The sequence below is a fragment of the Heloderma suspectum genome, chromosome 5, assembly GCF_057233095.1.
Source record: "Heloderma suspectum isolate Gila_16-S chromosome 5, 16-S_ref, whole genome shotgun sequence".
NCBI lineage: Eukaryota > Metazoa > Chordata > Lepidosauria > Squamata > Helodermatidae > Heloderma > Heloderma suspectum.
Genome location: NC_139462.1, coordinates 209,713,354 through 209,727,350, shown reverse-complemented (window position 1 = coordinate 209,727,350; position 13,997 = coordinate 209,713,354). Strand labels below are relative to the sequence as shown.

The following is a 13,997-nucleotide window of genomic DNA, read 5'->3' as shown; positions in this document are numbered from 1 at the left end:
CAGCAGTCTGGGTGACAACTGGGTGGAGAAGATCCACACTGTCAGATTGCCCACATGGCTGTGCCATTCATCCACACCTGCTGGGGACTGCATCATGCCAAAGTAGCTACCACGCTGCTGCAGTTGCATGGGTAAGGAGACTAAGGTGTACCACTGCAGAGGTACTTCTTGGGCTAGGACAGCCTTCCCCAGTCTGCTGCCCTCCAGATGTTTTGGACTCCTAAAACCCATCAGTCCCAGCCAACATGGCCAATGTTCAGGCACATTGGGAGTTGTAGTCCAAAACATCTGGAGGGCACCAGATGGGGGGGGGTTAGACTAGGAGTAACAAGAAAACATAAAGTACCGCTCACACACAGAGGTGTGTGGCTCAAGATGAGAACACAGAATTAGTTAATAGTCAGATACTCAGCTGAAATCAAAGATAATAGCCCAGCTACCTGAAGTTTGCATTAGGTGGTGGCTAATTGTACCTCTGGTAATGCAGTTATATTAGCTGAAAGCCCGACTAAATGTTATGCTTGTCCCAGTTTGGTACTCCACAGCTTTTTACAAAAAACAAAATAGCTGGTGCTGGGGGTGGGGGGGGTGGGGAGGCTGAGCTGGATCAGGACCATGTCTTGGAGGAGGGGGTTACCCCGCCACGGTCTCAATTACAATTGCTGCCTCATCATGAATAGCAGGCAGGATCCAATTCCGATTGGGACCGGAGTGAGGGGAAAGGGTTAAAGCCCCCTCCCTGTACTCCATGGTCATGATCCATCCCTCACCCTCTGGCCTGGCTATTTAGTTTTTAAAAACTGCTACAAAGTGTAAAACTACATGAAAAGTGTCACGTCTAGTTAGACCCTTGGAAGTGGAAAGCTTGCTTGTTAGGAAATTATAACTTTGGAAATGGTTTATTAACTGGTTGTGTAAATCAGACATGAGATCCTGAGCCTAAACTAATCCTTCTTAAAGACGAGGGCGGGGGTTCACCTCCATATATGATTATCACTGATAATTCAGGGGAAAAGAGAAGAGAAACAATACGATAAATCCCACATCTTATGAAGGGGAAGATCAGTTTTAGGTACTATACTTCAAGCAGCATATTTTAAAACATGAAAGGGGAAGGAATTTTAGAAGGTAAGTCATACACAGAAACACTGAAGGAACTGAATAAATTTAGCTTATGGAGAAAGAGGAATAATTTTCAAGAATTTTAAATAGTTGTCAGAAAGAGGAAGAGCAGTTTTCCCAATCTATCAAAGACAGGAGAAGGAGCAATGGATTTCAAGAGAAGTTTGTGATGTTAAATCTGTGGCAGTTGTTTCACACATGAAGTCACTAAGGGATGAACGTGGATATGTGAACTTGATCCCAGGTGCAAGCTGTAAACTTATGATCTCGGAACTGGTTATAGTTCAACCAAGATGCTTTGCATACTCACCAGGGTGACAATGGCACATTCGGCAGTCAGTTGAGCAGCACTGAACAAGGTTCGCACAAAGCGGTAAATCTGCTTCTGCTCTGGGTCGTGTTTGTCATAATCTGGCGGCACTTCGGATTTCTGGGGAAACAACATTGTGGGAAAAAAAAACAAATAAGTTGGAGAGAGGGCAGTAATGTAAAGCAAGGGTGAGGAACCTGAGGACTGTGGGCCAAATCTGTCCCTCTGCAGCTCCCCAGATGACCATGCTGCTTTCCTGGACACACCTCATTTCGCTTTTGATGGGTAGAACGTCTGTTAGCTGTGATAGGGAAGTCATACAGGCATAGAGTTTGCACCTGGTATTAATGAGGCAAACCATGACATCTACACCTTGTGGAAGTTTAGGCCCATGGACTTCTTTATTGGTTTATTGATATACAGTCAGGGCCAGAAATATTGGAACAAGGATAACTGTTTTGGCAGTTGGCCTCTGTACACCACCACATTGAAGTTGAAAGGAAACACACCCAGATGGGAGCAAAGTCAGGACTTTCAGCTGTAATTCAAGGGTTTGACAAAAGTGGGGCACTAACCATTCAGGAAGTACAGCCAGTGCCACACACACACACCCATCGTTGGTGGCTCATAAGTAATGGAACAAACCAACATCATTTCAAACTTAAGGATCGCCTTTAATACCTGGATGAAAATCCTTTGCAGTCAGTGACTGCTTGAAGTCTGGAACCCATGGACATGACCAAATGCTGAGTTTGCTCCCTCGAGATGCTTTGCCAGGCCTTTACTGCAGCTGCCTTCAGCTGCTGCTTGTTTGTGGGTCTTTCTGCCTTCAGTCTTGTCTTCAGTAAGTGAAAAGCATGCTCTATTGGGTTGAGATCAGGTGACTGACTTGGCCATTGAAGAACATCCCACTTCTTTGCCTGGAGAAACTCTTGGTAGCTTTTGCTGTATGCTTTGGGTTATTATCCATCTGCAATATGAAGCAGCGTCCTCTCAGTTTGGCAGCATTCAGCTGAATCTGAGCAGAAAGTATAGCCCTATACACTTCAGAATTCAACCTGCTGCTTTTATCAGCAGTCAGGTCATCAATAAACACCAGTGACCCAGCTCCACTGGCAGCCATACATGCCCATGCCATAACACTGCCTCCGCCATGTTTGACAGATGATGTGGTATGCTTTGGATCATGAGCTGTTCCTTTCCTTCTCCATACTTTTCTCTTCCCATCATTCTGGTACAACATAATCTTGGTTTCATCAGTCCAAAGAATCTTATTCCAGAACTGGGCAGGCTTTTGTAGGTGTTTGCTGGCAAAGGCTAATTAGGCCTTTCGGTTCTTGAGTGTTACCAGTGGTTTGCACCTTGTTGTGAAGCCTCTGTATTTACATTCATAAAGCCGTCTCTTGACTGTAGATGTTGACAATGACATGCCTACCTGCGCAAGAGCGTTCTTGACCTGGCTAGATGTTGTGAAAGGGTTCCTCTTCACTATGAGCAGAGTTCTGCGGTCATCCACTTTAGTTGTCTTCCGTGGTCTTCCAGGCCTTTTGCTGTTGCTGAGCTTGCCATTAATTCCTTCTTTTTCAGGATGTTCCAGACTATTGTACTAGCCACTCCCAATGTTTTTGCTCTCTCTCTGATGGGTTTATTTTGTTTCCTCAGCCTAATGATGGCCTTCTTCACTCACATGGACACCTCTTTGGACCCTATGTTGGGGGTTCCAGTGAACAGCTACCAAATGCAAATGTAACACTCAGAACCACCTCCAGGGCTTTTACCTGCTTGATTGGTCATGGGGTACCCAGGAAACAGGCCACACCTGGCCATGCAGCTGCTTGTCAGCCATTCGTTCCATTACTTATGAGCCACCAACGATGGGGGGGGGTATGCCACTGGCTGTACTTCCTCATGGTTAGTGCCCCACTTTTGTCAAACAACTTGAATTCCAGCTGGAAGTCCTGATTTCGCTCTCATCTGGGTGTGTTTCCTTTCAACTTCAATGTGGTGGTGTACAGAGGCCAACTGCCAAAACAGTTATCCTTGTTCCAATATTTCTGGCCCTGACTGTAGTAGCTATCAATGACTATTAGTCCTGATGGCTCTATCCTACCTCCAGTATCAGAGGCAGTATGCCTATGTACACCAGTTGCTGGGGAACATGGGCAGGAGGGTGCTGCTGCAATTGTGTCCTGCTTGTGGGTTTCCCATGGGCAGCTGGTTGGCCACTGTGTGAACAGAATGTTAGACTGTACCTTTGGTCTGATCCAGTGGGGCTCTTATGTTCTTAATTGCTTTTGCACTTTCCCCCCGATTCTGAAAGGTTGAAATGCCTCTCCTAGGGTTTTGTTACTGGCAGTATGCGCTTTAAGCTAAAATATGCCAGTATTTTTGCCATGCCCCTTTTGCCTTTGGTCCAGCCCGTCACTGGAATGTGGCCCCCCAAGAGCGTCACTGAAATGGCATTCGGCCCTTTGGCTGAAAGAGAGTTCCCACCCCTGATATAAGAGTTGGAGAGGAGTGGCAGAATCCACCTCATGCAAAGAAAAAGTGATGGAGTAGATGAGTTTTACCGAAAGGGGGTGGAGGTTTTCATCAAAAATATCTAGGAGCATTCTTCCATCTGTGTCCCTGGAAAGAGAGGGGGGAAAGGAAAACGATAACCAACCTGTTACACCATGGAAGAGGCAGAGGTGGACAGGGACGTGTCAGCAATGATTCTGAGCATGGGGAGATGTCTGGCAGCTCAGATTCGGAATCAGAATGGGAACAGCAAGAACAGAGGGAGGTGCCCTCCCTAGTGAGCTCAGATACAGCAAGACTTTCTTCCCAAGACCTTGACACACAGATGGCCCAGCCTGAATAGCTCCCCCATTCCTCCATTATGAGAACTCAAGTTTCAGAAGAGGAGGGCGAGGGGAATTACTTGAGGGATGCTAGGGTCCATCACAGAGTGAAGCGGAAAAAATTAGGGGTTGGGCTCAGACACTCTGCCAGGTTAGCCACTCGTGGAAGCCAGCATAGGAGGGAGCCACCCTAAGGGAGCGGCATTCCTGCGAAGCAAGTCTGGCTGTGAAGTTCATGCCCAGACTGCTGGAAACTTCTCTAACTTCCATTTCGTATCCTCTATTGATATTCGTAGATGTGTGGACTAGCTGGTTCTATGCAGTCCGAGAGTTTCCTAGAATCTGCATTTGTAAAGAAGCTAGTCCTTTACTAATAAACTAGTGTTGGCATGAAGCTTTGTTTCCTGGAGTGTTTTAACTGCAATCCTATGCACATTTAGATAGAAAAAAGGCATACAACTCCCAGCATCCACCAGCCAGACTACTCTTGGGGGAATGCAGCAGCTTTCGATAAAGCAGATCCAAAGCCAGCTCCTACCCACCCACAGAACACACTGTTCTGCAGCATTCTGCTTCCTACTGCTGGCAGTAGCTTTCTGCCCACAGAGCTTCCCTCTCCACAGGTAGAGGGGTCATAAACCCATACAGTTAACAACATCAGGGGGCTAGGATTGCACTCTAAAGATCTACCAGTAGTACATGGGCTTTTAATCCTTGTACTATACAAAGATTTCCATTACACACACATGTACAGATGGAAAGACACAGAAAAAAACTGGAAAAATTCAGAAAAAAAAGAGTTTTTTCTCTGTTTTTTTCCCCCAAGGACTGTTGTTTCTTTCCAAAAAATTGAAAAAATTGAACAGCTTTGGATTATGAAAGATTTTCTTTTAGAATTTAAGATAAAGTTTTTATATATTGTTACCTAGCATTTACTCCCACAAAATGATTTCTAGAAAGTAATAAGAATGCTTTTATATAGAAAGACTGGAGATGTAAAATATCTGGAAAGAATGAAGCCATGGGGGAAAATGTTTTTAAATCCTCTCTGTAAGATTCCTAGCATAGTTATTTCTTTCATTCCTTATTAAAATTATTGATCTGAAGTATATTTTACTGATAGACATTTATGCCCAGTTTCCCAACATGTGACTAGAGTCACCATTGTGCATTCTTGACAGTAAATGTGCATTCTTGACAGCTTGGGTTTTGTTCTATAAAGTCCTGTGTTTCTGATGCTGTAGCAGTCATTTAATATAGTTCTAATCTATTCAGACAATAATTACAAATTTACTTTTAGAAGTTTTTAAATATGATAATTTTTTGAGCAAACTAAGTGATACATAAAATAACTTCAGGAACAGAGAAGCTGCTTATGTTCCTAAAGCTGCCCTCCCCAACCTGGTGCCCTCCAGATGTTTTGGACTACAGTGCCCAGCATTCCTGACCATGGGCCATGCTGCCTGGGGCTGATGGGAGCTGAAGTCTACAATATCTGGAGGGCACAAGGTTGGGGAATGCTGTCTTAAAGCTACAAAGTGACTTCAGATCTGTAAAGGCCTCTAAAAAACAAGTACTGCTTATTTTTCCATTTTTCCCAAAATTTCTGTTTTTTCTTGAAAAAACAGTTATTTTCCATGGCCTCAAAATCTGCGGAAATTTTTACATCTCTGCATGCATTTAAATCTTATTACTAAACAAAATAAAATACAGCTACGTCAGCTACCATACACAAACCCTACATATTATATACACTGTTCTCTTTGGCCATCCACAGATATATGCTAAATAAGCAAAATCAGCACTCAACATTTCTTTTCCTTAGTCCTGTAAGATATAAGGAACTAAGGAAAATATTTCTAATTCAAGGAAATTCAAATGTCCTTTAAATCTTGTAGTGCTCCTAGAGTACTGCAGAAAATATTTACTTTTTTAAAGGGTATACAGATCACGAGATGAAAAGAGCCACTAAGGTCAGACTTTTACTTTTCTTTTTAATTATTCACTTTTGCAATTAGACTTATAGCACACTCAGTCTAGAAGAGTCAATGTGACAAGATTTCCGTCTCGCTCATGCTCACACTTGTGAGGCAGGTCACCTTTTGCTCCATTTTACAGGGATGGGAAAACTGAGATTGAGAGGTAGTGACTTGCTCAAAGGCTTCCACTGTGTCTAAATCTAAGTCGCAATTTGAACTCAGTTCTTCCAGATCCAAATCTTACCACAGGGCCACATTATACAGGGGCGAGATGGGGGGAATCTTCTGTCCTACTTAAAAGTAACAGATTGGGGATTTGGAACTGGGACAGAAGCTTCCTTTCACCCCCTTGCAAGGTTATTGCATTCACTCAGAGAGTGAAATCACAGATAGCATAGGAACAACAGACGTTATAGAAATTGTCCTTATAATTTTGGTGGTGGAAGCACAAATGTCAACACTGTTGCATGTTATTTTGTTTGTTGGTGTTTCTTTGTTTGACTAATTTCCCCTTTTATTTTTTAGACTTTAAAAACCCCTCAAAACATTTATCTTATGTTTTAAATTAACATGAAACTTTACAAAATGTACAATTAATGGAATCTGCTGCCACTAGATGGCCAATGGCTTAGATGGATTTAAAAGGCAAATCAGACAAATTCATGGAGGACAGGGTTATCAATATAGCTGTTCACAATGGCAATTCCAAGCTGAAAAGTATGCCACTGAATACCAATTTCTGGGGAGGAGCAGCAATGGAAAAAAGACTGCTGACTTCATGCATACATACAGCTCCTCGGCTTCCTATAGGCATTCAGTTGGCCACTGCATGAAAGACGATGATAGACTAGATGGAACTTTGCTCTGATCCAGCTGGGCTTTTCTTCTGTTGATCAGCCAGACTGGGTGGTGTAAAGTATCTAGGACACAGCAGAGGGCGCATGTACAACATGCTGGGCATTGAGACTACAGAATAATCTTAGGGCTGGACAAATTTACTGCTTGGATTGCAAAAGGAACAACGAACAAACCACAGCTCTCCTCCTACCCCCAAACCCACACGCAGCACCCATCCTGAGTTCTAGTTTTAGAGCAACCCTAGTTTTGTGATTAACAGGCTTAAGGAGAATCATATTGCAACACCGCTCCAGAATAAACAGGGCAGTGAAAAATTGAGAGGGCAGGAATAGGGTAGAGAACATAATCCCACAACCTGCCTTTGATCCTTTAAGAGCCAGGTAATATTATGCTCTGCAGAAATACTAAGGAACTGAAGCCGTAGATTTGACTAGGCTTCCCATTTCTAGGAGATAGGATTTTAGTGGCTTTACTGTCCCATTCCTTCCTTAGGCTGTGTTGGCAATCTGCTTGGCACAGAGCAGAGAAGCCAAGCATTATTTGGCATGACATGACACTGCCACTTTAAAAGGTTCAGCTGTGTGACTGATATCCAGATGAACCAACGGGGCTTGCATCTTTGGCTGAATAGAGAGTACGATCAAGCAATCTTGTCATGAGATCCTGAGAGTCTGATCACGTACACAGGAAGAGATTCGAAATAAATGCCTCACAATTAACTTAAGGCATAGTAATAAATCTGAATATACCAGACACAGGGTTGCATACTTCCAGGGTGCTACCTGAAATTAGCATTCAGTAATGTGGCCCGATAGAGGTTTCACACCTCTGACCACCCGCTATTACAGAGAAATACTAGGTCACTGGATCTGAGTCTATCTGATACCTATCCTAGGGAACCCGTGGTCTGACAATACTTTAAAGGCATTTTCCCTTCTTTTGTTTCTTGTGTCTCCGATGGATCTAGAAATATTTATTTTCTAACGTATTTCAATCATATTTTAAGGGCCTCACCCTGGTTCCATGGTGATAAAAGAGTGGTTTCTGCATGACTTCTTCAGAATCCTGGAGCTGTGCGGGCATGACCAATTATGCAGGTCTTTCCTACTTTATCATTGCTCTCCCAGGAGAGTATGAAGTGCGAAGGACTTCTACTGTTGGTCCCACACTTCTAACATCACTAAGGTAACAAAATCTTCATCAGATATTATTGTAGGTGCTGTAGGTGCTTCCAGGTTAGCGCTACCCATCAGAAGGCATTGTGCATCTACTCAGCTTTTCCCCCCTTAATGGATTACTTCTTGTAAGAAAAGAGACAGGCGAAGTGGTGGGAAAACATGCAAGGGTTACAAATTGAAGATGTCATCTGGGCCATCCTTAAAATTCTGGTAATCAGGCAGAGCAATTGCACAATATAAACCTCATCTGGAAGCACCTTGTGTCTATAGGCTATTAAATGGGCAAAAAGGAAAGAGAAATTTATTAGTAGGAAAAATTATTGGTTATCCCAACATTAACATACCTGTTTTTGATGTGGTAATATATTGCAAGAGCTACACTGTAAAAGAAAATATAGAGTTAGGGCCTTAGGATATGATTGAACATTTTCTATAACTTCACAGTATTAAGCCTTACAAACACATTACATTTCTTAGAAGGCTCAGCCAACCTGTATGAACAATTTCTTAGCAAGGGAGAGAATAGAGGTGAATAAAAGTAGTGGTGAATGTTAACTTGTAGCAAACAGAGCTGAATAATAGCATTTACATAGCACTAAATAGCATGCTTCTTCAGATCCATATACCTTCGAAATAAGTAGAGAAAGGATTCAAAGGAAGAAAGGGAGTTGAGACGAGCAATGACACTGGAGGCTTTCCATGCATTGAGAGTAGCATGGGGGCCAACCTGACTCACAAGCAGTCCAAGTGGCAACCCGAAAAAGGAATATTCTCGTCTGGATTACTGCAATGCGTTACACGTGGGGCTGCCTTTGAAAATGGTCCGGAAACTTCAGCTGGTCCAAAATAGGGCAGCAAGATTGTTAACAGGGACTGGCCTGCGAGCTCATATTACGCCAGTACTTTTCCAGCTGCACTGGCTGCCAGTCCATTTCCGGGCCCGATTCAAAGTGCTGGTGTTAACATTCAAAGCCCTTAACGGCTTGGGGCCAGGTTACCTGAAGGATCGCCTCCTCCCATATGTGCCTGCCCGGACCTTAAGATCATCATCAGTGGCCCTTCTCCGTGAGCCCCTGCCAAAGGAAGTGAGGCGGGTGGCTACTAGGAGGAGGGCTTTTTCTGCTGTGGCACCCCGGCTCTGGAATGAGCTCCCTGGTGAGGTTTGCCTGGCGCCTACATTGTATATAGAAAGCATTTTAGCTTTCTAAATTTTTATCTTTGCTGTTTTAAATCTGTATTTTAAACTCCTGCATTGCTGCTAGGTTTTATTGTGGTTGTATTGTTATATTGTGGTTTTAATGTTCTGTATATTTTAAATTGTTTTATTGTGTGTTGCTTGGATTTAATTTTTGTGAACCGCCCAGAGAGCTTCGGCTATTGGGCGGTATAGAAATGAAATAAATAAATAAATAAATAAATAAATAATATTTTTAGGGGCATCCATGACTCTAGTAGAATTAGAAAACTGCATCTCAGAATCCTCTATAGCACTGCAACCCAAATGCAGTTTGCTTGAATTAACAAAATGCCTTGGGTCACCCCTAGAGCAAGGGGGAGACACAAAGATGGAATAGCAAAGGGAACAAAATGAGTCCACAGCAAATTACTTTGCATGGAGCTCTTTGATCAATGATAGGAACAGGGAGAAGTGAGAAAGAAGCTATCATTAGATATGAAAAAAACACATGCCATTAATGCAAGCTGATGATATAGAAACCAACATGGATCTGATGCAGAGATTTAAAAAGAGGGCAGGTATACTTGCACCACCCCTTCATGGATCACTGCCTTGTTGTGGCGAAGGGGCTTGCGTAACTCAGTGAAGCCATAAGCTATGCCGTGCAGGGCCACCCAAGACGGACAGGTCATGGCAGAGAGTTCTGACAAAATGTGGTCCACTGGAGAAGGAAATGGCAACCCACTCCAGTATTCTTGCCAAGAAAACCCCATGGAACGTATCACAAGGCTAAAAGAGATGACGCCGGAAGATGAGCCCCTCAGGTCGGAAGGTGTCCAATATGCTACTGGGGAAGAGCAGAGGGTATTTCCAAGTAGCGCCAGAAAGAGTGAAGCGGCTGGGCCAAACCCGAAAGGACACTCAGCTGTGGATGTGTCTGGCGGTGAAAAGAAAATCCGATGCTGTAAAGAACAATATTGTTTAGGAACCTGGAATGTCAGATCAATGAATCAAGGTAAGCTGGAGGTGGTCAAACATGAGATGGCAAGATTGAACATCGACATCTTGGGAATCAGCGAACTCAAATGGACAGGCATGGGCGAATTTAATTCAGGTGACCATCATATCTACTATTGTGGGCAAGAATCCCTTAGAAGAAATGGAGTAGCACTCATAGTCAACAAAAGGGTGGGAAAAGCAGTACTGGGGTACAATCTTAAAAATGATAGAATGATCTCAGTACGAATCCAAGGCAAACCATTCAACATCACAGTAATTCAAGTCTATGCCCCAACCACTGAGGCTGAAGAAGCTGAGGTTGATCGGTTCTATGAAGACCTACAACACCTTCTAGAACTAACACCAAAAAAAGATGTCCTCTTCATCATAGGGGATTGGAATGCTAAAGTAGGAAGTCAAGAAATCACTGGGATAACAGGCAAGCATGGCCTTGGTGTACAAAATGAAGCAGGACAAAAGCTAATAGAGTTTTGCCAAGAGAACATGCTGATCATAGCAAACACTCTTTTCCAACAGCACAAGAGGCGACTCTACACATGGACGTCACCAGATGGTCAATATCGAAATCAGATTGATTATGTCATTTGCAGCCAAAGATGGAGAAGCTCCATACAGTCAGTAAAAACAAGACCTGGAGCTGACTGTGGCTCAGATCATGAGCTGCTTCTTGCAAAATTTCTGCTTAAATTGAAGAACGTAGGGAAAACCACTAAACCGTTCAGGTATGACCTAAATCATATCCCTGATGAATATACAGTGGAGGTGAGGAATAGATTTCAGGGATTAGACCTGATAGACAGAGTGCCTGAGGAACTATGGACGGAGGTCCGTAACATTGTTCAGGAGGCAGCAACGAAATCCGTCCCAAAGAAAAAGAAATGCAAGAAAGCCAAGTGGCTGTCTGATGAGGCTTTACAAGTAGCTCACGAAAGAAGGGAAGCGAAAAGCAAGGGAGAAAGGGGAAGATATACCCAACTGAATGCAGAGTTCCAGAGAATAGCAAGGAGAGACAAGAAGGCCTTCTTAAATGAACAATGTAAAGAAATCGAGGAAAACAACAGAATGGGAAAGACTAGAGATCTCTTCAAGAAAATTGGAGATCTCAAGGGAACGTTTTGTGCAAAGACGGGCATGATAAAGGACAAAGAAGGCAGGGACCTAACAGAAGCAGATGAGATTAAGAAGAGGTGGCAAGAATACACAGAAGAACTATACAGGAAAGATCTGAATGTCCCTGATAGCCATGACAGTGCGGTCACTGAACTTGAGCCGGACATCCTAGAGAGTGAAATCAAGTGGGCCTTAGGAAGCATTAGTAACAACAAAGCTAGCGGAGATGACAGTATTCCAGCCGAGCTATTTAAAATCCTAAAAGATGATGCTGTTAAAGTGCTGCATTCAATATGCCAACAAATCTGGAACACTCAACAGTGGCCACAAGACTGGAAAAGGTCAGTTTACATTCCAATTCCAAAGAACGGCAACGCCAAAGAGTGTTCAAACTACCGTATAATTGCGCTCATTTCACATGCCAGCAAGGTGATGCTCAAAATCCTACAAGCTAGGCTTCAGCAGTATGCGAACCGAGAACTACCGGAAGTACAAGCTGGGTTTCGAAGAGGCAGAGGAACTAGAGATCAAATCGCCAACATTCGCTGCATCATGGAGAAAGCAAGAGAATTCCAGAAAAACGTCTATTTCTGCTTCATTGACTACGCTAAAGCCTTTGATTGTGTGGATCACAACAAACTGTGGCAAATTCTTAAAGTGATGGGAGTACCAGACCACCTTACCTGTCTCCTGAGAAACCTGTACGAGGGTCAAGAAGCAACAGTAAGAACCAGACATGGAACAACCGAGTGGTTCAAAATTGGGAAAGGAGTACGACAAGGCTGCATATTGTCACCCTGCTTATTTAACTTATATGCAGAGTACATCATGAGAAATGCCGGGTTGGATGAATCAGAGGTCGGAATTAAGATTGCCGGGAGAATTATCAACAACCTCCGATATGCAGACGATACCACCCTAATGGCAGAAAGCGAAGAGGATCTCAAGAGCCTCTTGTTGAGGGTGAAAGAGGAGAGTGCAAAAGCTGGTTTGAAACTCAACATTAAAAAAACGAAGATCATGGCATCTGGCCCCATCACTTCCTGGCATATAGAAGGGGAAGAAATGGAAGCAGTGACAGATTTTACTTTCTTGGGCTCCAAGATCACCGCAGACGGTGACTGTAGCCATGAAATTAAAAGACGCTTGCTCCTTGGGAGGAAAGCTATGGCAAACCTAGACAGCATAGTAAGAAGCAGAGACATCACCTTGCCGACAAAGGTCCGTCTAATCAAAGCTATGGTTTTCCCAGTAGTAATGTATGGCTGTGAGAGCTGGACTATAAGGAAGGCTGAGCGCCGAAGAATCGATGCTTTCGAACTGTGGTGCTGGAGAAGACTCTTACGAGTCCCCTGGACTGCAAGGAGGTCAAATCAGTCCATCCTAAAGGAAATCAACCCTGAGTGCTCATTGGAAGGACAGATCCTGAAGCTGAAGCTGAAATATTTTGGCCACCTAATGCGAAGAGAAAACTCCCTGGAAAAGACCCTGATGCTGGGAAAGACGGAAGGCAAAAGGAGAAGGGGACGGCAGAGGATGAGATGGCTAGATAGCATCACGGATGCAATGAATATGAACTTGAGCACGCTCCAGGAGAGAGCGCAGGACAGGAAGGCCTGGCGTGCTATGGTCCATGGGGTCACGAAGAGTCGGACACGACTGAACGACTGAACAACAACAACATACTTGCACCAAGAACAAACAATTTTAGTAGAGACATTGTGAATTTAGTGAAATGGTGAGACAATAGAAAGACCAGCAACAGGGAGTGTACTTGGTAAAAGACTATCAGCAATGGGAAAAGTTTTTTTAACAATTAAGGGTTTAATCCTATGCATGTTTAGACAGAAAAAAGTGCTACAACTCCCAGAAAAAATGCTGTGAGATGTAGGCATTTTTCTGTCTAAACATGCATAGGCTTTTGACCTAAATATAGAAAAGGAAAAGAGGCCACCTACAAGCAAAATAGGGGAAAGCAGTAGGACTTGGAAGGGACATAGATGTAGTAGGTGTATTAACATTTGCAGACAAGCTACTGCCCTAAGTATACATTCTGAAGGAGATTAAGAAATACTTTTTAAAAGTTAAGGAATTTTATTGTCTCTACTTGTTGACAACTTGTTATCAGCGATTCATTGTTTGCTAGCCTTATTTGAACTTGTGACTTCCCACCAGTGTGTCGTATACATATATTTATATAAACATGAAAGACAGATCAAAGTATGATGTGGTTCTAGAATTTCCCTTCAGAAGGACTTTTACAAGAAAACCACCATTTCTCTGATGCATCACAAGTTGCCTTTCATGAGATTTCAAAGGCTGTTGGGACAAATAACTGGAAAAAAATGGAAGGACGTAAGAGGGTTATTTTGACTCTTCTGAAAGTTCTCACCATTTTTA

General features: G+C 43.3%; 1 protein-coding gene across 3 annotated transcripts in view; it reads right to left on the bottom strand.

Annotated features, from left to right (window-relative positions):
- CCNY (cyclin Y) overlaps positions 1-13,997 on the bottom strand; it is a 157,250-nt gene that overhangs the window by 26,212 nt on the left and 117,041 nt on the right. For all 3 annotated transcript variants that reach the window (XM_084859225.1, XM_084859224.1, XM_084859223.1), the window contains 3 exons: positions 8,635-8,670; positions 4,003-4,060; positions 1,433-1,552 (listed from right to left, as the gene is read on the bottom strand). In XM_084859225.1, coding sequence (XP_084715351.1) covers positions 1,433-1,552; positions 4,003-4,060; positions 8,635-8,670 — 214 coding nt within the window. The remainder of the gene's footprint in view (positions 1-1,432; positions 1,553-4,002; positions 4,061-8,634; positions 8,671-13,997) is intronic.